We start from the raw sequence: 25103 nt of genomic DNA on the forward strand, positions 1-25103 counted from the left end.
TGCAGTGATCCTGTATTTATACTATTTTTCGACTTTCCACTGTAACAGTGTCATAGAAACACTCACATTAATGTAGAGGCACTTTCTTGTACATATGGCTGTCGTGTTAATATAATAATTTCTTGACACATTTTCTCGTCCAAATTACAGAATTCCATGAGAATAAATTAGACACCTATGTCCTGGCCTTATTTCTCCCTCAGTTTCTCATTCCCCGTGTCCTTTCTTCTCTTTGTCTTCCTCCTCCACTGATGTGGCTGCTGTCCGTCTCTGTTCATCTGTCTCACTCATCTCTGCTCTGTGCTCTGTTCATCTGTCTCACTCCTTCTGTCTGCCCCCAAAAATCGACTAGCTGCAGGCTCAAAGGCTTGTTCACAAGCCTCTTTTCCAAACCCAAGCTACTGTGTTAACCAGCGTAGCATGAAAACTCCGTTAGCCACCAAGCTAACCCTGGTTAACCGCACTCCAATACTAAATGTTACAAGCATATCTTTCAATGTCCTGTGCATCTGCTGTAATCTTTGGCTAGTTTGGGGAAATGTTGCTGTGTTAAGTCTTAGTCTTCTGTTATGCCCTATTAGCTTTCACTTTCTGAGAGATACTAAAATAGGGCAGAGGCTATTTCGCCCATAGGGTCTCCATAGAGCCTCAGCTGTCCCTGGGCTCCTCCTGTGCATTAGATAGTTGACAGTCTTCTTATAGCAGAAATGAGTGGAGTGCTCTGTGACTGATGGAGCTCCTTTGTCAATGACAGGGTGGGTAGTGTGGGGGGGCGGGGGGGGCTGCTGCTGGCAGTTTTGGGCCAAAGAACAGTACAGATTACATTAACATCAGTCAAGCTGTTCTCAGACTGCTAGGACATAAATAGGACCTTATTGATGCATAATGCAACAACTTTTCATTGTGACGTTTTCTGAGTAATAGGATCAGAAAGTGAGTCCGTGGCTAAAGAGGCAGTGTGCCAAAAAAGATCTGCGGAAGGGTGAAAAATAGAAGGTGATGTGGTGAGTTTTTAAATCTTGCTGTACTTGCTGTAGGGTTAAAAATCACAAAGAATGAAGGTCAAATTGTAGGAGTCACTGTGCGTCAGCTGACCAGGCTTCGTTGAACGTCTGCTAAATGAAAATACACTTCCTCTGATGAGTATTTGCGACAAATGCAGACAATGTGTGGCCCACCTGGCAAAAGCAATCTGTCATATTTTTGCTTTTGCGGAGCAGCTTAAAAAAATTGTGACATTATGATGAATACATCACCAGTGGTCAAAATCGAGGGCTAGAATTCATGTCACCGATCACATCACCTCCTCCTCTCAGTGTACTTTTGTGAGAAGTGCAGTGACTGCTCTGTAACAGAGAGAAGAAAAAAAACAAAGCTTTTGACCTGGTCCACGCAAGAAGTCGGTGCGAGCAAAAAAATCTCGGGAAAACCTTGACACAAAAATTGCACTGCGCTGTTTGATCACTCTGACACTGCCCCTACTGTGTTTCTCCTCCTACTTCAGTACAGTCAAGTTCACAGAGACTCACAAAATATAGGTGCAGGGAGAAAAGAACCGGTGTGCACCCAAGAAAAATGCCACTTTACAGGCATAAAGGAGCCGGTATGTGCAATGCACTGTCACGAAATGGAGCCTTGTGTGCTCTGGATGCACAATGTGCCCGTCTCAATCCAAATCACAGGACCTTTAAAGGTTTTCGAAGGGTGTGTAGAGAGTTACTACACAAAATAATCTCAGATTTGAAAATTTCTGTAGAAATTTGCAAATATTCTTTGTGCAAATATAGATAATTATATGAAATGTTAATGTTTGTTTTAAGGAAATGCTAGGAGAGAGGGTGAAACGTTCGACAGACTTCATTTTCCTTCAGGTCTAATCTCTCCTCCTCTCCGTGTGCACTCCTGGAGAAGGCTGAATTTCTGAGCTGCAGGCTCGAGGAGAGAAAAGCTGAGGACAGTTCCCCGGAGTCCGGACACCAAGGCCCCCGGGCCTCCACAGCTCATAAACAGATGTGTCCTTGTCCCCAGCCAAGCGCAGCCACTCAAGTGGCAAAGCAGGGGCCCAATAATTGTGAAGAATTGAAAGCTAAATATTGGCTTTATCTCCTCAGTAATAAAAGGGCCATGAAATTGATTTAATGCTGCAGCGCTTCTCTTGGGTGGCTTCTTACAGCGTGAGCACAAAACAATGAGCAGCAGCCATCTATTAATTAACCCACCTAATCCTGCAAAGTTAATCTCTCACCACAACTTTGCCCGCAACTAACTTCCAAGCCAGTGGGTCTATTGGGGGTGTCATGACAATGGCAGCGAGGGGAAGATAGATTCAGCACTTAGGAAAGGAGAGAGAGAGAGAGAGAGAGAGGGAGGGAGGGAAAAGAGGTGGAGAGTGCTGTATGAAACACTGTTCCGCACAGCAGCCGTGGGGACACTCTAAGTGGAAATGCAGGGGTGCATGGCCATCATTAGCATAGTATCAGAGTTGATTTGTGTTTTTGTGAAAAGAGGCGGAGAATATCATTTAAGCTGTTGGAATCAGTTCCTGGTGTGGCGCGGCTGCAGCGGCATAAATGCGGCTGATTTGAGTCGCCTTTTTGTCGTCTTTTCTTTCTTTTTTTTTCCTTTCTATTCCTTCTCCCCTGTCACCATGCCGCCTGAGTCCCTTATTCTATCCTGAGCTGTTAGATAGTTTGGGGGGAAAGTGGCATTTTCTTTCTCTTCGTCTTCACCTGCCTGCCTGTCGCAGCATGACGGCACCTGACACCCAACGCGCACATTCGTGGTCGTATTGTGTCGACAGAGTTGTGAATTACCTCCTCCTCAGCAGCCTGATGAAAAGCTATGTGTTTTTCTCTTTGGCTGCGGCTCATCTGACCCTGCCCTCTCACCTCCCTCGCCCCCCCCCCCCCCCACCCCCATCATCTCCTCCTCCTCCCCCCACCTCTCATCAGTCTTTTGTGCGAGGCCCTCTTCGCGGAATAGCAGTACAAGGCTGACTCGGAAAATAGGTCACCCGCCAGTGCTCCTCTCACCTCCGCAAGCATTCAAAAAATAATCCTCTGAGGTGTCCTGTGCCATTTTGTAATGTCTTAACCACAGTCTCCAGGATGTGACCAAAACAGACTGCGAGCTAAAAAGAGAAATCAAGAAATTGAGGGGAATTTGGAGATCTTTTTTTTTCTTTTCGCTAGTGAGGAAAGCATTTCCTGTGGAGATAATTTTAGGAGGCTGATTAGGCATAGACGGTGTTGAGCCCAGAGTGAGGAATCTCATCACCGCTAATGACATGCCATTCCTGTGCTGAGAGAGGAGCCCAGGCCCTGGGCATGGACTAGCCTCTGTCAGCCACCTCTAGCTACTGTGTTCATTAAGGCCAACAATGTAATTACAATTCACAGATACTGCGTTTGGCTTAATTACAGACTGATTATTAGGCCGATATTTGTTGGAATAATCAGAGCCTAAAGACGTGGATTTATATTTGCATGGTATTAAGGTTCTTATTAGTGTATCATAAACTGACAATTTGCTTGGTTTTTCCATGAATGCTTACATAGACATATTTTCAAAGCTTCAGAAAACCTCTGCGTTGGAGTGCTTTTAAATGTTTACATAAGAAGAAACAAGCACGAGAGACTTTGTTCAGTCATCACATAAGCTAACAGATTAAAGTCTCTTCTGAGTGACAAATCATCCCAACAGATGTCTCCATCTGATTGTGGGAAATGTTTTTCTCCTCTATATTTTGTAGCCTCCCCCTGCAAAAATAAAGAAACCTGCGTTAATGCTTTGCCTCCTGCGTTACAGTGGATGATTCTGATTCCATAGAAAGTCGCAGTAATTGGGAGCACTCCTGAACAAAATGCTTGGGTAGTCCCCAGAGGTACGGGGCTATTATGCCCCATGTCTATGCAGCTCAGAAGTGGCTGTAATCTTTCATCCAAAGCATGTGACATAAACACCCCCCAGAGCCAAATGCTTTCACTAATATAATCAGGGACTTGGTGAATTGCGAAAGTCAGTTTATTCACAGTTTTATAGGTGAACAAGAATTTGCACCTTTGCGGTCAGACAGACACAGACAGTGAAATTTAAATTTCAGATCATAGCGATTACTCAGTTGTATGTTACTGTTTATGAAGCTTGAAATCATACAATAATTAAAAAGTACCAAGACAATATATTGAATGATTTCTTGTCCAGATCATTGATATTTGTGTTTATTCTGAATTTGGTGCCAGCAACATGTTTCAGACAAGTTGAGGCCCGAGCAACAAAAGTCAAGGAAAGCTGTGAAATGCTCCAAAAAACACCTGTTTGAAACGATCAACAGGTGAACAGGTTCGCTGGTAGCAGCTGAGGGTAACATGATTGTGTTAAGGACATTTCTGCATGGAACTCGGGGGAGACACATTTTTTGCAAATGTTTGCTTTCTGTTTTGACTGAAACAGTTTTTATTCAGTGGTTTTGATATAATCTGATTTTTGCCTCATGACTATAATGTCAAGTGTGTCATTTTTATTTAAATCTGATGTTTCGGCGAGTCGCTCGTGGCTATCTCTCTGTTTCTGCTCCTGGATCAGTGGATCTGCAGGCTTTTTTTTTTTTTTTCTTATATCACAGTGGGTTCAGTTATAGTCCTCTGATAGATGTCGCCCTGACACGAGCCCCCGACTCTGACAGCCATGGTTTTTATCCCGTAGCTCAGCGCTCGTATCAACATTCCTCCTGTAGCTCTGCGCTGTACTCATCCATGTGCAGGAAGTGATGTATGTACGTGTGTGTGTGTATGTGTGCCTGCAGGCTTCCCAGCGACAGCATACGGACCGGTGGCGGCAGCGGCAGTAGCAGCAGCGCGTGGCTCAGGTAGGGGGGCCCGTGGAAGAGGCGGCTACTTGGCGTACCCACAGAGCACAGGGCCAGGTAAACGCTCTGTCCATGTTCTGTGTGGCTGCTGCTCTCTCCAACTTCTCCTGCTCTGCTTCTCCCCATAGACGTAGTCCCCTGAGCCCACATGCACACAGTTTAGACTGACTGCATTATACACACATACAGTAGAGCTTGTATCCAAGATCTCTTACTCTATATATATATATATATATATATATATATATATATATATATATATATATATATATATATATATATATATATATATATATATATATATATATATATATATGGTGCTTATACACTGTAAAAAAAAAAAGTGACTTTGATCTGACTCTATAAAAAACTTTTGTGAAATGTTGAGTTGGGTAAATAATGTATACAGTAACAATAAGATTAAAAGTTAATTACCGCCTACATGAGTAAAAAAGGCATCCAACTTAATTAGTCAGTATATAAATCATCAAGTACATCAACTTTATTAAACTGAGTATAAGTTTGTTTTATAGACTATTTTTATCAACTCTTCTTTTTGTGTGTATTGCATCAAATCTACAGGACTTTATGTAATAATAAGTTAAGTCAGCATTAACACACTGCACATTTTAACTAATTAAATTACATGGTAACACTTTGTAATGACCATCGCTGATAAATGGTACAACATGAAATTCTTTATAAACCATTTGTTCAGCAGTTGTAAAGGTTTGTAAACATTAGTTGCAACTTACCATCCAAATAGTGTTTATAGATTATAGAACTGCACAGTATGCATTAAACATTTACAAAGTATTATAAACATCAGTTGCAACAATTGCTTAATGAATAGTTAATAAAGCATTTCATTTTTTTTTTGACAACGAATTGTATTAACTATATATTTACCATTTATTGATAATGTTATTATGAAGTGTTACCAATTACAGTTAAAAAAAATCATAATCTTAACGTTCAATCACGTCTGTTATATAACCTAATGTTAACTCATTGTTGTTATTATCACTAACCTCCCGTAACACAGCAGAGAAAATAATCCTCACCTAACATGTAAACAAAGCAACTCCTGAGACAGTAGATGGAATATCCTCGCCGCTCCCTCCGCAAAATCTACAATTCAACTATGCCATGGTCAAATATGAGTTTTCCAAAATACCCAACATCTGTAAAAACCTTCACAGGCCCATACGCGGCACTTAACTAAGTACTACTATGCTGACAAGTGTGGGGGTTCAAATATTCACTGTTCGCAAAATGACAAACTAGTTTTGAATTGCAGCTCAGTGTCTCATTTACAAAACAAACGCCCTCAAACCATGAGCTTCAAAAAGAAGTCTCCACGCCCACTTTACCCCTCACACTGGACCACATTTTTCAAAACACACACAGGAGCCCCGTCAAGCCCAGCAGGCTGTTTTTTAATTCCACTCTCTGTGTTTTAAGTCTCACAAAGAGTTTTTTAAAAGTCAGAAGAGTTTGGAAGGATACATCTGACTGAGGGTGAATGTCAGGCCGTGAAGGATGCAGCACACACTAAGCCACATTATCAAGACTAGTCAGCTCCACGATCCCTTTTTTAAGGTTCTCACTGCAAAACACCCTCCATGGTTCCCTTTAAGACAAACAAATAGACCACTAGTTTTAACACGCTGCAGGTGGAATATAAGATAAATTTGGTTGCGATCGTGTTCGGGAAGACTGACTCAACTCAGCTGTCAAGTTCAACTTATAAATTAATATAAATATTTTAGGCGCTCGTGCAAAAATATTAGAAAAGATATTAGGTAATAAAGCATATATATATATATATATATATATATATGTATATGTATATGTATATATATATATATATATATATGTATGTATATGTATATGTGCCTATGCTCCTTTTTGGAAAACACATGTATGCTCACTCAAACTAATTTAGTTTTTTTTAGACATAATGCGTTTTATCCCCAAAAAATAAAACAACACAGGCCTGAGTAGCTGCTTGGGAGTTAAAGACCTAAAACAAATCTCTGCTTCACCTGCTAGTGGAGGCTACAAAAGAAAAAACACACACACATGCAATGGTAGTTTGCACTCACGTGTCCATGGGAGGTAACATGAAGCATGAGCAAGTGAAAGATGGAGAACAGACGAGGAATGGTGGAGAAAAGGCTGTGGGTGGATGTCAGGCTGGACGCTACAACAGTCCAACACAGTCCTCCGGCTGGCAGCAACAGTTCAGAAGCTGTAACATTAGCAGCAGCATTAGAGTTTACCTGTGCTCTTTACAAGTACACATCACCTGTAAGCTCATTTACTACATCATACAGATATATTATAAGATGTAGTTCGAACAGTACACAGTAACATGGGCTGCTAGCACAGTGAGCCCTTTAATAATCTCACTATCATTGCTAATACGCTAATCCCAATTGGCCCCCTGACATAAGCTACAGCACCACAATTTGTGCATTGATTTGAGACATTTTTTAAAAATGCACACATATATTTAACTTGTGTAGATTGCAGTTAGTGTATCAACCAGGTGGAATATCTCTGTGAACATATTTAGATAAACCGACATCAGCTGTGTTCACATAGCTGTGTCTGATTGTGTCTGTAGCCTGCAGCTCATCCTGTTGTGTCACCTCTACTACAGTTTTTTTTTTTTTTTTTTGCTCAAACTTGGATTTAAAAACACTGCAAAAAGAGTATTTTATGTGTCTTAAGTATAGAGTATAACTCCTGGGAGACTTCATGCATAACTGACCCCAAGAATCTGCACCGCCAGCAAAAACAAATTCAAACTGGCAAAGTGATCAGCATAGAAAACTTTCTGCGAGCGCTGTCAAGGAGTCCTGTTTCAAGTTCTTAACTCATCATAGCATTATGTAAAACACAACTTTGACATCTTTTAATCAGGTATGACTTACATGAAGGGATAATTAATTTCTTTGATAATATCTACTGTTAAAATGTAGGTAATGTAAACTGTAGCAGTGAAGGAGCTTTTACTTTGTAATTTGTAAGTTTCCTAAAGGCATTATCTGCTTTAATTTTTGGGTCCAACCATGAGACCCATGTCAGAACATTGATCAACATCCCTTCTGGAGTCCAAAAACAACACAAAAGATACTCCTGAGCCACAACAATTACCAACTCCTACACCAATGGTTCCCAAACAAGAGTCCCTGGTCTTTTAAGGGGCTTCTTAAGACGGGTTCTTTGGATCCAAGCAAGATCCAAGATACATTATAATTTATTCATCAATCATTATAATGTAGCCCACTTTACTCTGCGGATGGTAAAAATCCTACATGGAAGTTTATTGAACAAAAACTTAAATCAACATCTGTACTTGAAGCTTTTCAGGGTTCTTGACATTGGGAGGAAATTGTATGCAAGAATCTAAAAGTAGGTCACGGCGATTCACTGAGTTCTTTCTTGAAATTCCCCCTTGCAACAAACATTTCGGTAAATAGTATTAGATTTTTAAAAAAAAATGAGTCAAGAAAAAAATCCCTGGAAACTAGGCAGTGCATTTACACTTCTGTCTTCTTTACCAGATAATTAAACTTGTTCTCCATGTTGTTTGATCTGAAATAACATGATAACCATCAGCGGTGAACTAACCTCGTTATGGTGAAAATGTCAAGTTGCTCAGTGGTGGATTTGGTTTTGGACCCAAGTAGCAGTAGCAGTCAGCCAATTTATACTAAAGCCAGTCATGTTTTCTTCTTTTCTACCTCTCTTTCTCACTATATCATGTACTTTTCTATCCATAATGTGTGACCTTGAACCTTGGACACTTCTACTAATTACCGTTTACCATGTTTGTCATTGCACCCACTCAAAAGATAATTCTGCCGCTGCACCTGTATGTTCCAAACACTTGATTAATACAAATGTTAAAATATTCAAATAGAAAGATTAGTCAGTGCCTCTGCGTTAGCGCATAAGACACCTGAGGATGTCAACTTACATTACACACACTCCACAAAAGCATAATTACAGGCACACGCCTCGATCACACACACGCAGGCAAATATCTGCCGAGAGATTTGTTCCAAAAACAGGATGCAAGTCTTACACACGGCATTGATTAACTTGTTGGCTTCATTTAGACATCCTGCTTTTTCCACCCTTACAACTGTAGATCATTCAGTAGCTGTCAATAATAGCTCCCCTGACTGAACACACAGCCTGCAGGCTTTAGGGGAAATGTGTCTCTCCTAATCAGACTTACCATTCGGAGCTTGTTGGTGGAAAATCTGCTTTAATTGTAACTCAGATGTTGTCTGGTTTGTGCAGTCACTCGCTGATATAAAGTCGGTAGACAATGGCTGTTTAATGTCATGTGCGGTGATGCCTGAAGATGCACACGCCCGCACACGAACACATACGGCGGCGGCGAGCGCACACTACCTACATCTGCAAACACGTACAGACAAACAAATTCCCCCCACCTGTCCTCATTTGCACGTAATTCAAATCAACAGAGGGAACACTGGAAGCCAATCAGATGCTCTTTCTTTCACATCGGGCTATTTGATTTTGCATGTTCAAAACAAACAATTTGCCCAACAATTGCAATGAACATCACTAAGAAGCAAGAATGTTGATTTGGGGTTAGCAGCAGCCAGGAAGCAAGAGACGTGATGGCAACCATTATGTACAGTTTAATTCTGACAGCTGCAAATGGAAGGGAGACAAGCAAATGACTATGAACAGGGGGGGTGAGGGGAAGGGAGGAAGGGGGAGGGTGAGAGTGGTAAACAGTGACATCATGGGCCTGTTTTAGAGTACTTAAACAGGCATGAGGCAGTTTTAAGGACATATCACTCAGTGAAATCTCCATGCATCCTCACTAAATGGCAGAAGCTGTCTGCAAATCAAGAAAATTACCTCAATAACAGCAAATCTGGGGGGGAAAAAAACCTGTGGGTTGTTGCCTCAAACAGCTGTTTCCTTTTTTGTCCACAAGAGAAAAGCGTCACCAGTGCATCTCGATGATATAACAAGTGCGGTCCTTTGTTCTGTGGTTTGTGGCTTCTTGACAGGGATGATTTATTGATGATTTAGTTTTTAAATGAAGCAAAGCCTTCTACTCGGATTAAGACATTCAGTGGTCTCTTCTGTCCACCCAGACACAGACATGAACACAGGTTGGACACAGATTGTTTAGGCCTGACCTTCCTCTCTGTGTTTCGTCTGGGGACGTCGCTGCATCTCCATCCCATCTTACGACTTAATTTGCAGCAAGCTCGGCCTGAAATCAACTCAGAAATAGCCATTCCAATGGTTAAATTCTCTATTTTTAGCACGGATGAGGGTCTTTGTTGTAAAAAAGAAAAAAACCTTATGGATGATGTAAGGCTGGATTCTTTGTGCTTTGACTCCACCTACAGTTTCCATAGAGCACCACATATTATATATCCTTGGACTAGTTTGACCCAGCAGGAGGGATGCAGGGAAGCTGGGCTGTCACCTGAACTCGCACTTAAAATCACAGTTAAATGTAAAAAAAAGAAAAAAGAAAAACACTTCTTAAACAACCCTCGATACATCTGTAGTAAAATGATGTATTATTTAGATTTATGTTTTTTGTTTTTCTGTGCATAGACGTTGCCTTTGTGCGGGGCTGCGAAGCTTGTTTGTCAGCGACACGCACACTGTGAGTGTTGTGTGATCGAGGAAGACATTTCCCGTCCCTGACAGAGGGCACTTTCACCCTACTCCCGACGCTCGACAGACAAAATGACAGCATGCTGACTTCCTCCTCTATGACAGACCGCTGCTGATGACAAGGTGTATTTTGGACTTCTCGCTGTGGCCCGCCACTTGCAGGAAACTACACCCTCGATGCAGCCTGAGTTGTGTACCATTACAGGAAAAGTTACTGAATATGTGGACTGTGAGCCGTCTTTTCTAACTTTGCCAAGATACGATACATCCTGCGTATGTTGTCATTTAGCTACCAGAGAAAATCTTACTGCTTATTTCTGCATTTGCAAAATTGGCAATTGCTTCTCATGCAGACTTGGTACATTTACAATTAAATAGAATTCAAGAACTCAATATACATTTCTTACTAGTTTGCCAACTGTAAAATAATGCAAGGTCAAAGGGTAACTCCACCAAATCTACACATTAAAGTGTGTTTGCAGGTGTGTTTAAAAGCCTTTTGTGGCTCTAAAACCAGAAAAATTGCCTTTTTAAATTCTGTGTATTCTTTTTCCTGGTGCCCACATTACTCACAGTGCACTCAAGCAAATGAGTGACATCACCGGAGGCAAATTATCAGATTAGATGCAAACATCTTCTGGGGAAGAAAAAACATGTACTAACATTAAGAGAATGTCAAGAAACAATAGTGTTGACATCATGTCAAATAAATACGATCAGACTCGACACTAGCTAAATTAATCTCACCGACACAGTCTTGGTTTGGTTCTCACATCACCTCTGATTTGGTCAGTAGGAAGAAGTGGAAATATTCCAGTTCTATCCCCAGCAGGATTCACCATCATGTCATGTGGCCTAAGATGAGCTGGGCCCTGTCAACTCCAGGGCCACTGGCTCCCTGGATAACTGAGCCATGCGCTAAAGTAGCTAAGGCTAGGTAGCTACAACCAAGGGATAGCTAGCAAAGAGCCGCAGTCGCCGCTCAATCTGGTGGTAATCCACCTGGGAACTGTGGCCAGAGTCTACAAATGAAACCTTTTAATGTGTAAAATTGGAGTCCCCCTTAAAAGGATTTGAATGCTTGTGACCTGTTTCAGTGCAGGAGAAAGTGCCAGTTATCACGGCCAGAAAACAGAACACTGAGTTTCGGTTACTTCTAGGAAAGGCAAGGCAGGATGTTTTATTTAGTAAAGGCCGTGTCAGTCCACGTACCTTTTTGAAGAGGTGGGTCTTCAGTGGGTTTTTGAAGATGGTGAGGTATTTTGCTGCCATGATCCTCTACCAGGAGCAGGTTGCCCCACTAAAGAGCAAGAACAAAGACCGGTCTTTCTTGACGCGTGTCGGTGAGGACGTCTGTGGCTTCAGGCTAGAAGTAGATCAGAGAGATGTGGCTCCTGCACAGTTTACTATCGCCTGCAGGTAGAGAGGTCCAGGCCTATACTAGGCTTTATAAGTTGGTACCAGGGGTTTGAACATGATTTTTAAATACTGCTGGGTGCTGCTGAAGGATACAAAGGGCAGCCGCATTATATCAGTTGGAGGGGATGAACATCTGCATAGTAAAGCAGGAAGGAGGAAATTGCTAATTTGGAGATGACTAATGCATACAGCAGCACCTGGGCTGCAGTTTGGACAAGAATAATCTACCTCTGCTGTTGATATGAAGAATGAACCTGCAGAAGTGAGCCACAGTCGCCACTTTACCTGTATTGACATGTAGTTGATACATGAACGGAACGCAAACGTTAGACATTTATGTCAAAAACACCTTGTTTATTGATGCGAATGCTTGAAAAATCACTCTGAAGACCAGCAAACGCAACAGATTGAAGCATTCCTCAAAAGAAGCCCGCAGCCCGCAGTAGACTTATCTGAAATCTCCTGTGCTATAGCATTGTCAGGTACAAACAGAGAAAAATGCAAGTGATGCAGATGGTTCTGACAGTCCGGGGAACTTCACAGGTCCCAGTCTACTCTGGTTGAGTGTTTTCCTGAGTCCCTCTGAGCTTTCTGGGAAGCTCAAATGTCAGTCTTAGATCTCAGCTCTACCTGCAGCGTTCACAAAGCCTCATTCAGCTGCTTTTAGAGGGCTGGCTACTTGCTATGTACAGTATGTCTGACTTGACTCAGGTGTTCAAAACTGAAATAGAGTTGGCTGTGGGCAGTGTTGTGCAGAGATTGGACTGCAGCATAAATTGCTGGTTTTGTTGTGACTCTAGATGGTGCTTCACATTTTTTTAAAGCCCCATTCCTTCCCTCAGTTAGTTGTCCCTGCTTTTTTTTGGTCTTTTCTCTCTTTTACTCATCCCACTTCTTCTCCCACCTCTTTTTTTCTTCACCAATGAAAGGAAGGAAACTCATGTGACAGACGTTTCCAAATTAAGATCATTATCAATTTCCTCCCAACGAGCTGTGTGATCTTCAGCAGTGCCCGAGAGGAGAGCGGGATTGGCTGTGTGTGCGCTGGTCTTAATCAATCTGGCTCTTGGTGAGCTTAGGTCCATTTGTCCCAGATGCTAATCTGCAGAGCTCAGCTCTGAGGCCAGAGGCGCTTTACATGCATTTGGTGCAAAATAACATGAGCAGGCATGCCAAGCCCATCCTGCATGGGTTTTTTGTTCAAGGCCCAGGGAAAGATGTGACACATCGGGGAGGGCAAAATGTCCCTTTGCGCCTCCACCACGAAGCGTTGGCTCTCACAGCTGTGGGTAGCAGATGCTCTGAGGTTACAGGCACAGGCCTTCAGGGACATCAGCACTCTGCCCTCCAGGGGCTGCATACGTAACACGTTCTCTGAAGAAAACTTACTGACGGCTTAATGGGAGGAAGGTTTTGTTTTCAGCCCTGTCTGTTTTATGAGATACAGTTTGTGTTGTATCCTTCCTCATCAATACTCGATTGTTTTGTTTCATTTGCATTATATTGATACAACATTATGTTATATTATCGTCATATTATTTTGAAGTGACATTGTTACAAACACTACATTTTTTAAATGAGTTTTTTTCCCACTTATTTGTAATTGCGTACAGATTGCAAGCTAATCTGCATAGTTTGCTGCACCCAGTTTTTATGAGATAAATGCCTCCAAATTAAATTTTGTAAGATGTAAGAAGATTTGGCAATCTACTTAATGTACAGTATCTCACTGAGCTTTGCTGGTAAACATAATTCCTCAGTCACTTAATTCGTATTTTCCTTCCCTCTGTGTCTAAACAAACAGTGGATGAAGCCAGTGTCACTCTCAGATTTTAGCCGCAGTGAGTCTTGGATTTCTTCAAGACCACATAAGCCTGACCAGACATGTTTGGAAAAAATGTGTTCCGCCAAAAGGCCAGGCCTGTCAGCTCTGAGCCTGCTCACGATGGGATAATCTGTGCCGACTGTAGATAACTGCGTGCCCTTTCTCAGTCCTAACCAGGCCAGATACCACAAAGGTAAAAAAAAATCTGCATTAAAATCACATGAGTGTGCTCTGATTTAGTACACTGTTGTGCCTTGTTTTTTTTACCCATGATTCAACGATCGCCTTTCCTCTTCCTCTATAAATTTCCACAGTCGTTCCCCAGCCATGGTTGAAGGTAAATGCAAATCAGTAGCTCTGTTGAGTTTGTCCATTACTGGAAAGAACAGCAAGAAAAGGGAAAAGCAGGCATAAAATGAAAAGTAGAAGAAGAAAAAAAATAACAGAGGCCTGAGTATGGGTGAGTAAATGCAAGAAGAAATCATCTGTTAAAATTAATTAGCCAAGCTTCTCTGAACACAAAATGACAAGACATTAAATATGTATTATTTATGAAATGTCTGTGCTCTCTGAAAAGGGTGTCTAGTGCTGTTAATTACTCAGCCATTCATTCAGAAAAGATTATTTCAAATGGAAAGTGAAAGCAAGGCTAGACAGCAAAAGAGCTGTTAGTTTCTTTCACGCTATTTTTAAATGACATTGGTGAAAATGGAAAAGCTAATTATGGTAGCTCTAAAATTCAAAGCTAATTTGAGAAGCAGCATGTCAGGTTTATTGACGTCTTCTGTAGAGTGATGTGGTTTGATGGCCACCGAGGAATCTCTGCCGCGCCGCGAGGGAAAAGGGAGGAGTGACTGCATGAAAAATTATTCCTCGCAGAAAATGAAAATAACTTTTGGTAATAGATATTTATATTGCCCAATTCCCAGTATTCTCTATTGACTACAGACATAACAGTAAATTCAAAGAGTAGGCTTATAAATAAGAAGTCAACATTTTAAAGGGACAGTTCACATTTCTCCTGTTACACATGGTGCTTTTCTGTAGACATTGGCCAGCTCACAGCTGAACACAATGAAACAGTTAAAGCTGCTGTGAGCGTTGTCACCATTTTAGCTAAACTTCCTGTCTGTTTTGCAGTTAGCAGTCCTCCTCCCTACTCTCTATTTTACCACACTTGCACGACTCCTTTCTTTTCCTCGTTCAGAGGCTGCTTTCTTTGCCTCTCTGTTATTCAAGCAATTTTCTCCTCTTGTCCTGTTTGGTAGTACGAGCCGTCACCACGAGCACTGGAATTGATAGCTTACCCTCTTCTGCAGTAACCGGTGTGGATACCAGAACAGGAGCATCCTGCTCTCTTCACAAGCAGACAGGACCGCCTCTTTGTGGAGCTCTCCATTCTGATTGGATTCATTTGGCAGGGATACCAGAAAATGTCTAAAAGCAGAGAGAGGATAGACACGAGTTACTGACCAAAGACTCCGTAACTGTGGTTACCTTTGGAATTAGGAGTTACTTAACACTTAACAAGAAAGCAGCGCTTACAGCAGCTTTAAATAAGCCAGATGTGGAAGTACAAAAAAGGTGACACAGGTGACAAACTGAACTTCAAAGCAAAGAGTTTCAGTTCAAAGCTAGAAAAGGACTGAGAGCTGAACACACAGAGACTTTTAAGAACGTCTTCTCTGGTTTCCCGCACAGACATGAGTCTAGCATCACACACTGACATGATGACATGCTTTGGCCGCACTCGTGCTACTGCAGTGCCATTTATCCATGTAAATAGTCGCCGAGTTTTGGAGATTGTCAGCCACAGAGATGTCAGCCCTCCCTTAAATGTCATTGAACTAGATGGCACTCGCTTGTGGTGCTCAAAGTGCCTCTTTCCAGAAAATCACGAGCCTGTAACTTAAAAATAATCCACACACCTTGTGTTGTGAGCAGCTTCATGTGGGAACTATTTTCTTACATCGACCAAAAAAGTATCTCTCTGTGGAGGAAATCCTGCGTTACAGTTTCTCGTGTCATTTGTACCGGTAGTAAGAGACCAGTTAATCAGTCTGACGGTAATAGCAGGTTCCAGCAAAGTTTTTATTCTCACCTGTGAGACTGCGGTTTGTTAACGTTTCGACCATGGATTGTGCTATTAGTTAATATGTCGGAGATACAAGGATGGTCGCAAACTTGGAGCAGCGCGCTGGCAAACTTATGAAAATATTTGTCACATTCTGAAGTCCCAGAAGGCCAGAGAGCGTGACGCTATATTTCATCATCAGCGTGATTAGTTTTATTTTCCAACTAGTGAGAAAAAAAAGAGCAGCAGTACTTTCAAGGTTTGTGATTCCTCCTTAAAGGCAGTCACCTGGCAAAGTGGGAACGAGAGCAGGGCATTTATCCACTTAAAGAGAGCCACCCCGATGATGTCAGTAACAGATGACTGCAAGACACTCCCCTCGCCATCGCCTCGCAGCCAGTTTTGGTCACTGAGGGCAGAAGGGAAAGGGGGTGGGGGTGGGGGAGATAATTACCAGTATAAATGAAGCCCTGCGAACGATGCGCACTGCTGGGTCCCCTGATCTAGTCTCCAAGGCAACCTCAGCACGCTCATTTGTTTTGTAGATGAGTAATTACATCCAATTAGTGGCCAGTGGAAAAAAAGGGAGTCCAAGAAAGGCCCATTGTTCTGGATAGATTGTGTGAATATTAATAGTGGTAAGGTCTGAGGCACCGTGATATGATCGGTGATACTAATGCAGCTGTGGGCACACTCTGCCCAGTCTCATCCTGCATAACTGATCAGATAGCCACTGATGAAAATATATGGCTTTGAGAGCGTGCGTCCGTATGTTTTTTTTTGTTTTGTTTTGGTTTTTTTTGCACGAGTGTCTGAGTCGTACTGTTGTCCAGCTGCCTCCATCCGACAAACAAAGCGAGTTTCTCACCTGAGCCTGCTACGATGCAGCTGCGTGCTTTGTCTGTAAATGTTATTGCCTGGCTAAATCTTAGTGTTACCACTCACCTACACCCAAAGTTGCCCCAGTATGTGGTAGTTTTTACTGGTTTGAATGACACTTAATGCCATTTGAGCTTCTTTTCATAAAGCTGGGCAGACACTGCACAGAGTCCCGCAAGATTGTACATTTGAATTTTGAGTCAGCTTCTTTTTTTTTTTCCAGAGTTCCACGGTCCGATTCCCCATACTGCTGGTTGTCAAAAGAAAACTTATCTTGTTTTAATATTAATGGAGTAATATTTTAAGTGCGGTGGCCAAAAACCATCTAATAGAAAAGTGAACTCTGCTGCAGAACTGACAGACCATTTTGTCTGCATATTCCAGCCATCTGCAGCTCCGTTTATTGCATTTTTCTGTCCTTTCTTCTCTTATTAGTTTTTGTAAACTTTTTTGGATGATGCAATGTATAATTTGAGCAAACTTAATTTGAATTGTCAGTGGATACAATTGGAGCTCCACAATTAAAGGAGACATATTATGCTTATGCACTTTTTGCCTTTTACCAATCAGAGCAAACTCTGTATGGGAGGGGAGCTAAAACTGAGCGTTTCAGACAGGAGGGGGAATACTGAGCTGCAGCACTGGACAGTGTGAGAGAACTGATGTGTTTGTTGAGTACTAAAGCCTGTAAAACTCTTCTAGTAGTAACCCAGAATTGAAAAAACAAAATACAATATCTAAAAATGTAAGTAGCTGCTTTAAGAAGACATCTTTGTTTGGTACAGACCCCATGAAATGTCACATCATCATGATTGTAATATTTTTGGGGGGTAAAATAAAAATACCAGTCAAAATATTCACAAAAGGATGTTTTTTTTATTTTGTTTTTTTTTTGTTTTGTTTTTTTGTGACTTGGTGCGGCCTTAGACAAAACCGAGGGTTTTATATTGACGTGCAGTGTGGGGACCCACATCACAGCTGATCCACAAAGGCAAATTAACAGTGTGACGTACAAGACTAAACCAAACACAATGTCTGCCCAGTGTCATGTGTGTTCAGTTTCTTTACAACATAAAACCCACTTCAATAATCTTCTGTTAACAGTATTTGGATTTAATACCCATGAAGCCATATCTTAATGTGGACATGGTCGAGATAAGATGCCAATAAATATATGCAATAATAATAATAACTATCTTATGTAATCTAACCCCCCTTCAAAGATGCTACAACGTCACATTCACCAAGATGACACACATAGTTCATGGTGCTTTGTATATTATATGAAAGTAATATGAAATGGAAAGTGATGCCTGTTTGGCTCCAGTCTGTTCTGGTGACATATTAGAATAGCGTCTTTATGAATTCCCAATAACATGGTTTGTGCTATTGTCAAATGTCCCCCCCCCCCCTCCCCATTATAATTATTCCATTGATCCAGTTTTCCTCATTAGCAAGGCCAATCAATTTTCTCTGACATTTGTCTAAGTGAAGTAAATGGAATGATTGGTTCTTGAGCTTTGTTCAATGTGTCAGGCATTATGTGACGTACGTGGGAAGCCTGCCGTATTTGGAGCCTATAATTTGATGAGTGGGCAGACAGCCCGCAAGTGGTGAGATCAGAGTGCTAAAAAGCATTGGCGGGTAGAAACATGGCTGGTGCTTACATTCCATTTGGCAGAAGTGGACTGTCTCACTCTGAACGGGTAGAGGTGAAGTGGCTTTGAACGGCTATTCGCTCCAGGACCCAAATAAATAAAATAAAAAAAAAAGAGAAAAGAAAAACACACAGCAGGGGAAACCCAGCATGAAAAAGCCGGTGTCACCAATCTCAGCCCCTCCTGAGTAGATTAACTCTGTTATCAAAGAGGTGTGAGAAGAAGCAGTTTCTTTTAATTGCACGCTTTATATGAGCAGCTTGTCTCAGATTAAGAGGACAAGCAATAAATGTCAGCGCGACTTATTGCTGAAAGACATTTTGTTGATAATCCACCATCTGTGTCAAAGGGAGAATCATTGGAAGAGGCCAATCTGAGACGTGCTTAGAGTACTTAGCGCACTCGAGAATGCCTGTCATCAATAAACACGAATGTCTCTGTATCTCATTCACATAAAACCTTATCATCTGTTGCTACTGGTCAAAAAAAAAAAAAGAAAAAAAAGAGGCTTTAAATTAATTATCGATTGGTTGCGCTTTCTGTTTCTTTTTCATTTAAATGACAAAAGCTTCCTTCAGGTATGTCGGCGAAGAGTTGCCGGTTTGAAATGAGAAATGTATTGACGTGTGTTTTAATGGCTGTTCAGTTTTATCTCACTCTTTGATGATTGCAAGCAAACATGGAGGACGCAGGTCAATTATGCTAAACCCAGAAATATCAATATTTGTGGCCTTACTGTATCTTTTGTATTTATTGTTATTGGTCCATTTGAATCAAGTCAATTAGACTCATTGAGTAGGTCTTAATTGCAGGGTTTCTGTGGGTGCTTTTAGAAAAAAAGAGTCCAATAATCGGAATTTTAGGCTTTAAATTGATTAGATTATGAAGTTAAAGTTACTTTTATTAAGATGTATAAACCTCAGTTTTGCTTTTAGGTGTGTCTTGGTTAAAAAAATATATATTATTCCTGCTGTAGAATAACAAAACAAAACTAACATGGAACCAATAAATAGTTACACAAACTGTGCAGCCTGGTCACACCTAGCTAGTGTGGTGTGTGGGCTAATGTTGCATCTCCTCTCAAAATAATTTTAAAAATAGCGGCTTCTAGAGGTGATCAGTCCAATTTGTTTGGTTTTTTTTAACTTCTAATATGGGTTCAGAGCAACTTCAACAAGATATAGCTCCTTGTATACACACACACACACACACTCAGAAACACAGTTCTATGCAGTCATGTTCAGTTGAATGTTTATGTTGATTTACTTTGCAAGTGATTTCTGGGACATTTCTCCTTCATATCCTTCATACGGTTTTTTTTTAAAATAGGTCTTACTGTAAAATTGCATTTTCACAATGGTCTGATGAAAGGTCTTCAATCTAACTTGTTTAAACCTGCAGAAACCCTGTAATTCTGTTTTTTCAGGGAGAGGTAGTATGCTTCCATAACTGTACAGCTAAATGTTTAAGATCCAGCTGAGTGTATCACACACAGACCATATGCCAGGGGGGCCTGGCCACATGGCAGAAGCTGCTGGGGAGGGAGGGCAGGGAGGGCCAATTAAAGCAGACAAAACGCATGAATGTAACCTAAAAAGTACACAAAAAAAGAAAAAAGTGGTGTAACACAGCACCAAGCTATGCTCGACAATCTGGACATTGACTTTGACAGTGAAAAAAGTTGATTTCCACAATGATGGAGTCCCCTCCCCTCCCCCTTCCCACCCTATACTGTATCTCCCAGGCCTCCCCGATTATGGGTTTTACTCTGCGCCCAGTGACCAGAGGGGGGGGCCCTGCTCCTTTGCTGACTATGGCTCCCTGGGGCCCCAAGCGGCTCAGATGCTGCACAGTGAGCATGCCACCTCCGCCTGCAACTCCCCCCTCCAGCACCTACACAGCCCGGATCAATTTAAGAACCCAGGTTTGTATATGCGCATCTATCTCATCCACGTTTTTGGAGTTTTCAGTTTGATTCATGACATTTATTCCATGCAGATGATCTAATCTTTTTTTTTTAATTTATTTATTTACCTATTTATTTTGACATTTTGACATTTTCCTCTTGCATTTGTTAAAAAAAAAGAAACAAAGAAATCCCCCCTTCCCTTCAAAAAAAAAAAAAAAACTCTAAATAACGTCTTGCTGACAGAATAGCATTGCATGTTCTTCCTCCTTTTTTTTTTCAATTTTTTTAAATGTAGATTTTCTGTTTTCTTTGTGGAGTTTTGTTCCAGCCCCTGCTTGCACATAAGGGGCCAATGCACACACAGAATGTAATCCTTTCATTTGCATGTGAACAAAATAACTACTGATGATGTCGGAGAGAGTACACCGGCTCTCTCTAACGCCGCTCAAGTTTTCTGTGAATTTTGAACAGCGGAAACAGACGAGTTAAGTGTGGGAGTGGGTGTCATTTTTATATATATATATATGTTTTTTTTTTTTTAGTTGAGCCCTTTAAGTATTTTAAGTGTAACAATGATTGCTTGTGTTATTAGTGTGTGGAGGTCTTAACAGGGAAATCTGTGCAGCGTTAGACACTTAAAAGACAACATTTTTGCATAATACAGCCATTACTCTACAGCACAAGCATATTTCCATTTTGCGTGCCTTTTTTTTTTTTCTGAGGTTCTTATCGGCCTTATGTAATCACAGCTTTCAAAAGATTTCACTGACAAGTAAAATATACTGCGCATTTCAGTAGCTGCATGTGGTGCATAAAAATGATTCATGCTAGTTCTACGAGAGCAGACAGCAGTGTTCAGGATTAACAGCCTTTTTTTTAGAATTATTCCAATGCTCATTTACGTGTTTGCACTGACATGACGTACCACCGATGTGTATATTTCATCTGAAGTAGCTGTAAGTAAAAGGAGGTCTAGATTTGTGTGCCGGTGACAGTGTTGACCGACACACAGCGGTGAGGTTCCCTTCCCTCCAGAGAGAACCTGCGCGCCCCTGCTGGGCGTTAATCCTGCCACAGCCTTCGATCTCATGCCTCCACTACCTTCACAAACAAAAAAAAGATGTTGAGAATAAAAAGCAGGGCTGTCCTCTCACCCTTCTGGACCGAAAAAAGTAAAGCGTTGTAAGTGTTGGGGCCCAAATCCTCAAATGGTTAAAGTGTTGGCCAGCTGCCCCGGGCAGATGTTGGCATTTCCGACAGACTTTCGCTGTGAACTTTAGCAGGAAAAACACAGACAGGTTGCAGAGAAAACAGCTTCGCAGATGTGATTTTGTGAAGGATTTTATTTTTGTAGGCCTGATGTTTGAGTATCTTTGTCCACTATACTCTTTATTTTATGTATTTATTCCCTATAGAGCTGTAAAGCAGTGTGTAGTGTTTGATTTCGGGAAGATTACTTCTATTTAACATCCCTGCAAATGCACACAGCAATGCCATGGAGTTGATGTTGAAGCCCGGTTGCTACATGTTAGTTTAGCGACAACATTATAGTCGTCATAGGAGTAGAAAGGATTTGTGTCAAATCACCCTGCCGACGCATGGTTGTTGTTTTGCTCGGTTGGCGAAGCGCAAGGTTTCTCCTCACCTGAGAGGACACGTTCGGATCCTGAGCGAGTCGACGTCGTTAAACACAATTTATGTGCTTGTTGTCTGTGAAATAGACTTTTTATATTTGTAGCCAACCTTGAGCCTAATGATGTAAAAATCACATTATTTTAAATAGAATCACAATGGTGCGATTTATTGGGATGTTTGTTTGAGAGCAGAAATTAATGTTTTTTCAGGATTTTTTTTGGGGGGGTGTATATTATGATGGTGATTACCAGTTAGAGGTCAGAGATTACGTATTTGTCATTTATCCTGTCATTACTGTGTACAGCAGCCCCTCGAAGAGCTCACTCGCCAGCCTGAAAGGGAGAATAGAGAAGAGTTTGATGGCATATCTCACTGATAGATGCTCTTCTTGCACACAAGCGCCTACATCTGTACAACGTTTAAACGAGTTAGAGCGAAGCAAATACAACTTTGCCGTCAGAGAAAGGCGACGCTGCTACACAGCGCTCTGTATAGAGTTATACATTAGACATTCATTACCGCAGCTCTTCCCATTTTTCTTTCAAACCACGTTACACACAGAAGTCACTCCGCGGAATCAAATGATTTCCACTCCGGTCTTTTTTTTTTTTTTTGTCCTTTTCAGTCAAATGTGTCGGTGCCACAAGTGCAAGAAAAGACGGAAGCGCTATCATTCCCTTTTTTTATGAAAACAAATCAAAATGAATAGTAACAGTGGCCCTCGTTCCGACTAACAATCTGACCCACATTGCACCCTGGATTGTTTTTTCCTCTCCCGGAGCTAGATGCAGAGCCGGTGCAGCCCCGACGTTAAAATGAAAAAAAGATGAGCTTCACAGGGAGAGAGGGGTGAGCCGCACTCTTAATAAAAATCACCAGTCGTAGGAAATGAGGATTGCCATTTTGAGTGAAAAAAAAAAATTCCTTAATTATATAATAAGCCAGCCTACTGGGGGCTGTGCAGGCAAGATAAGAGCACTAGCTGCTCACTGTTTAAAGTCCTTATAGTTTAAACAGCAGTGTCAACCGCACTAGATGTGTGTTTAGTGAGATGGCTTCATTTTCTAGAGGGGCTATACGCGGATATCTGGAGTGTGTTTTCAGGTGCTTCTAATGGACCTAATGTGTCGACTATAGCTTTGTAAACATGGTGACAGCGATACAGTTTGTACGCCGTGTGCATTTTACTTCAGCAACATGTCGGATATATTGCAGCTAAGCTACACTCTTTTATGTTTCTCTACATGTGCTACAAAGACTCGCTCTCAGGCATCGTAGGGTCCGTGAGCTCGTATATAAATACACAAGATGGAGCGTTTTCTGTGTTCGGAAGATTTTTCTTTTTAATGCAGTTGAGCAGTTTTTTTTTCCACCCTGTGAATAAGGGTGAGACAGAGGGTTACGTGGAGCTGACAGCGGAGGAGATTGCTGTTAAGAGATCACTGCATTTTTCTTTCTGCTCGGCTGTTTTTTTTTTTTCCTGTATTGCCAGTGTTACTGGCCTTTAGCAGGCATCTGAATTTTCAAAAGACATTTTATTAGTCTGAGTTGCTCTTACTCACAGGGCAAAGGTGGTAAGTCATGTACAGTATTTCTTTTTTATCCCTCCCCCCGAGTTTCGACCTGCAGATGAACAGGTCAAGCCTTTATATTCCCCTCTTTATGCCTCCTTCTCTTGTCTCACATACTTATTTTGCTTTATACCTGAAGTTGCTCTACAGCAGACTGAAAAGCTGAAGCACGCAGCGGAAAAAAGTATGGAGAATGTTTTTGTGCTGGGATTTCTCGCCGGCACTGATGAATCATTAGGTCGTATAGGAAATCAAATGTCTGGGTGCAAACTGCTCAAGTGAAATCTAAAAACCCCTTCCTACGATAACCCTGTGTTACTCTTCTTACTCAACAGCCGATGTTGTTTTTACAAGTACTCCTTCACATTATGCATGGCAACATTTTACACTGCAACCTTACTAGATTATTAGCATGGTGGAAGTATCTCTAGAAATGTGCTTGTTTTTGTGTTGTGCATGATTTATACAAAGTGAATGTTACTCCTATGCATAATACACACAGCATGTAGATAACATTTAGAATATCATACTGGATTCAGCTTAAAATTCTGTCTTTTTAAACCTACAAATCCTGCACCATTTTGTCAAATGAATTTTTCTAAGCAGTAAGTATCTAAGCAAGTCCTTGGAGACAAATGTATGAATCCAGTAATGTGTTCTTTTGATTTAAATGTCTTTATAGCAAGTAAGACTGGCAGCGACGGTCGTTGGGTGTTTCTGAGCCGCTCTGCTCCCCCGCTGTGTTTGTATGCAGGCACCAACCCATCGAGGCCCGGAGGTTTCCCCGGCGCTAACAGTCCAGGGCCGGTGGCCGACCTGTACGGACCTAGCAGCCAGGACTCGGCTGTGGGCAACTACATCAGTGCTGCTAGCCCTCAGCCTGGCTCTGGGTTTGGCCCCAGCATCACAGTGAGTACTCTCATGCAGACTCTGTGTCGTGTCGTGTCTGAACGCACCTTGAGCTGAGCTGCTGCCTCGTCTGTGTCATAACAGCGCCGCCAAGATTAGACACTAAGCCAATGCACACTGGATACGTGTTAGTAGAGCTCACTAATTATATGACATTATACTCTTCCACTAAATTGATCATGATAACCATCACCTGCCTCGATGTGAGTACAAAGTAAAAAAGAAAAAAACTCGGTAAGAGTCTGGATTATTTCTTAGCAGGGAGGTCTCTGTCGCCGAGTTCAGAGGTCCCAGAAGCATTTTGTACATCAGGGTAAACCCCGGTCTTAGCTGTGAAAGTTATCTGTGTCAAATGCAAATGTTTATCCCCTCAGCTGCTGCACAAATCACCTCACTTCAAACCCTGTGTCACCTTCCCAGAACAAATTTCCTTTATTTTTAGAAACCCATCTGTCCCAGAGCTCGAGCTTGCTCCGTCACCAGGACAATGCTCCCGAGCAGGCTTTTTTTTTTTGTTTGTCTCTCCCGGTGTCCTTGTCCAGGTGTAGATGTTCAGCCAGGTGCTGTGTCACTTCTTCCTCCTGCTGATCAAGTTCAGCTGCCAGTTTCCATATCAGCTCATAAGTGTAAGATTATCAGGGCTGGTAGAGGTGTTCTCAGTCA

At 41.6% G+C, this 25103-nt stretch overlaps 1 protein-coding gene across 5 annotated transcripts in view; it reads left to right on the forward strand.

Annotated features, from left to right (window-relative positions):
* Nucleotides 1-25103, forward strand: part of LOC119031202 (RNA-binding protein Musashi homolog 2) — a 249474-nt gene that overhangs the window by 218308 nt on the left and 6063 nt on the right. For 2 of the 5 annotated variants that reach the window (XM_037119518.1, XM_037119517.1), the window contains exons 11-13: nt 4805-4924; nt 20161-20340; nt 24286-24440. In XM_037119518.1, the coding sequence (XP_036975413.1) occupies nt 4805-4924; nt 20161-20340; nt 24286-24440 (455 nt within the window). The remainder of the gene's footprint in view (nt 1-4804; nt 4925-20160; nt 20341-24285; nt 24441-25103) is intronic. The other 3 variants (XM_037119519.1, XM_037119520.1, XM_037119521.1) reach the window with 3 other exon arrangements.

The sequence above is a fragment of the Acanthopagrus latus genome, chromosome 13 (assembly GCF_904848185.1).
Source record: "Acanthopagrus latus isolate v.2019 chromosome 13, fAcaLat1.1, whole genome shotgun sequence".
Taxonomy (NCBI): domain Eukaryota; kingdom Metazoa; phylum Chordata; class Actinopteri; order Spariformes; family Sparidae; genus Acanthopagrus; species Acanthopagrus latus.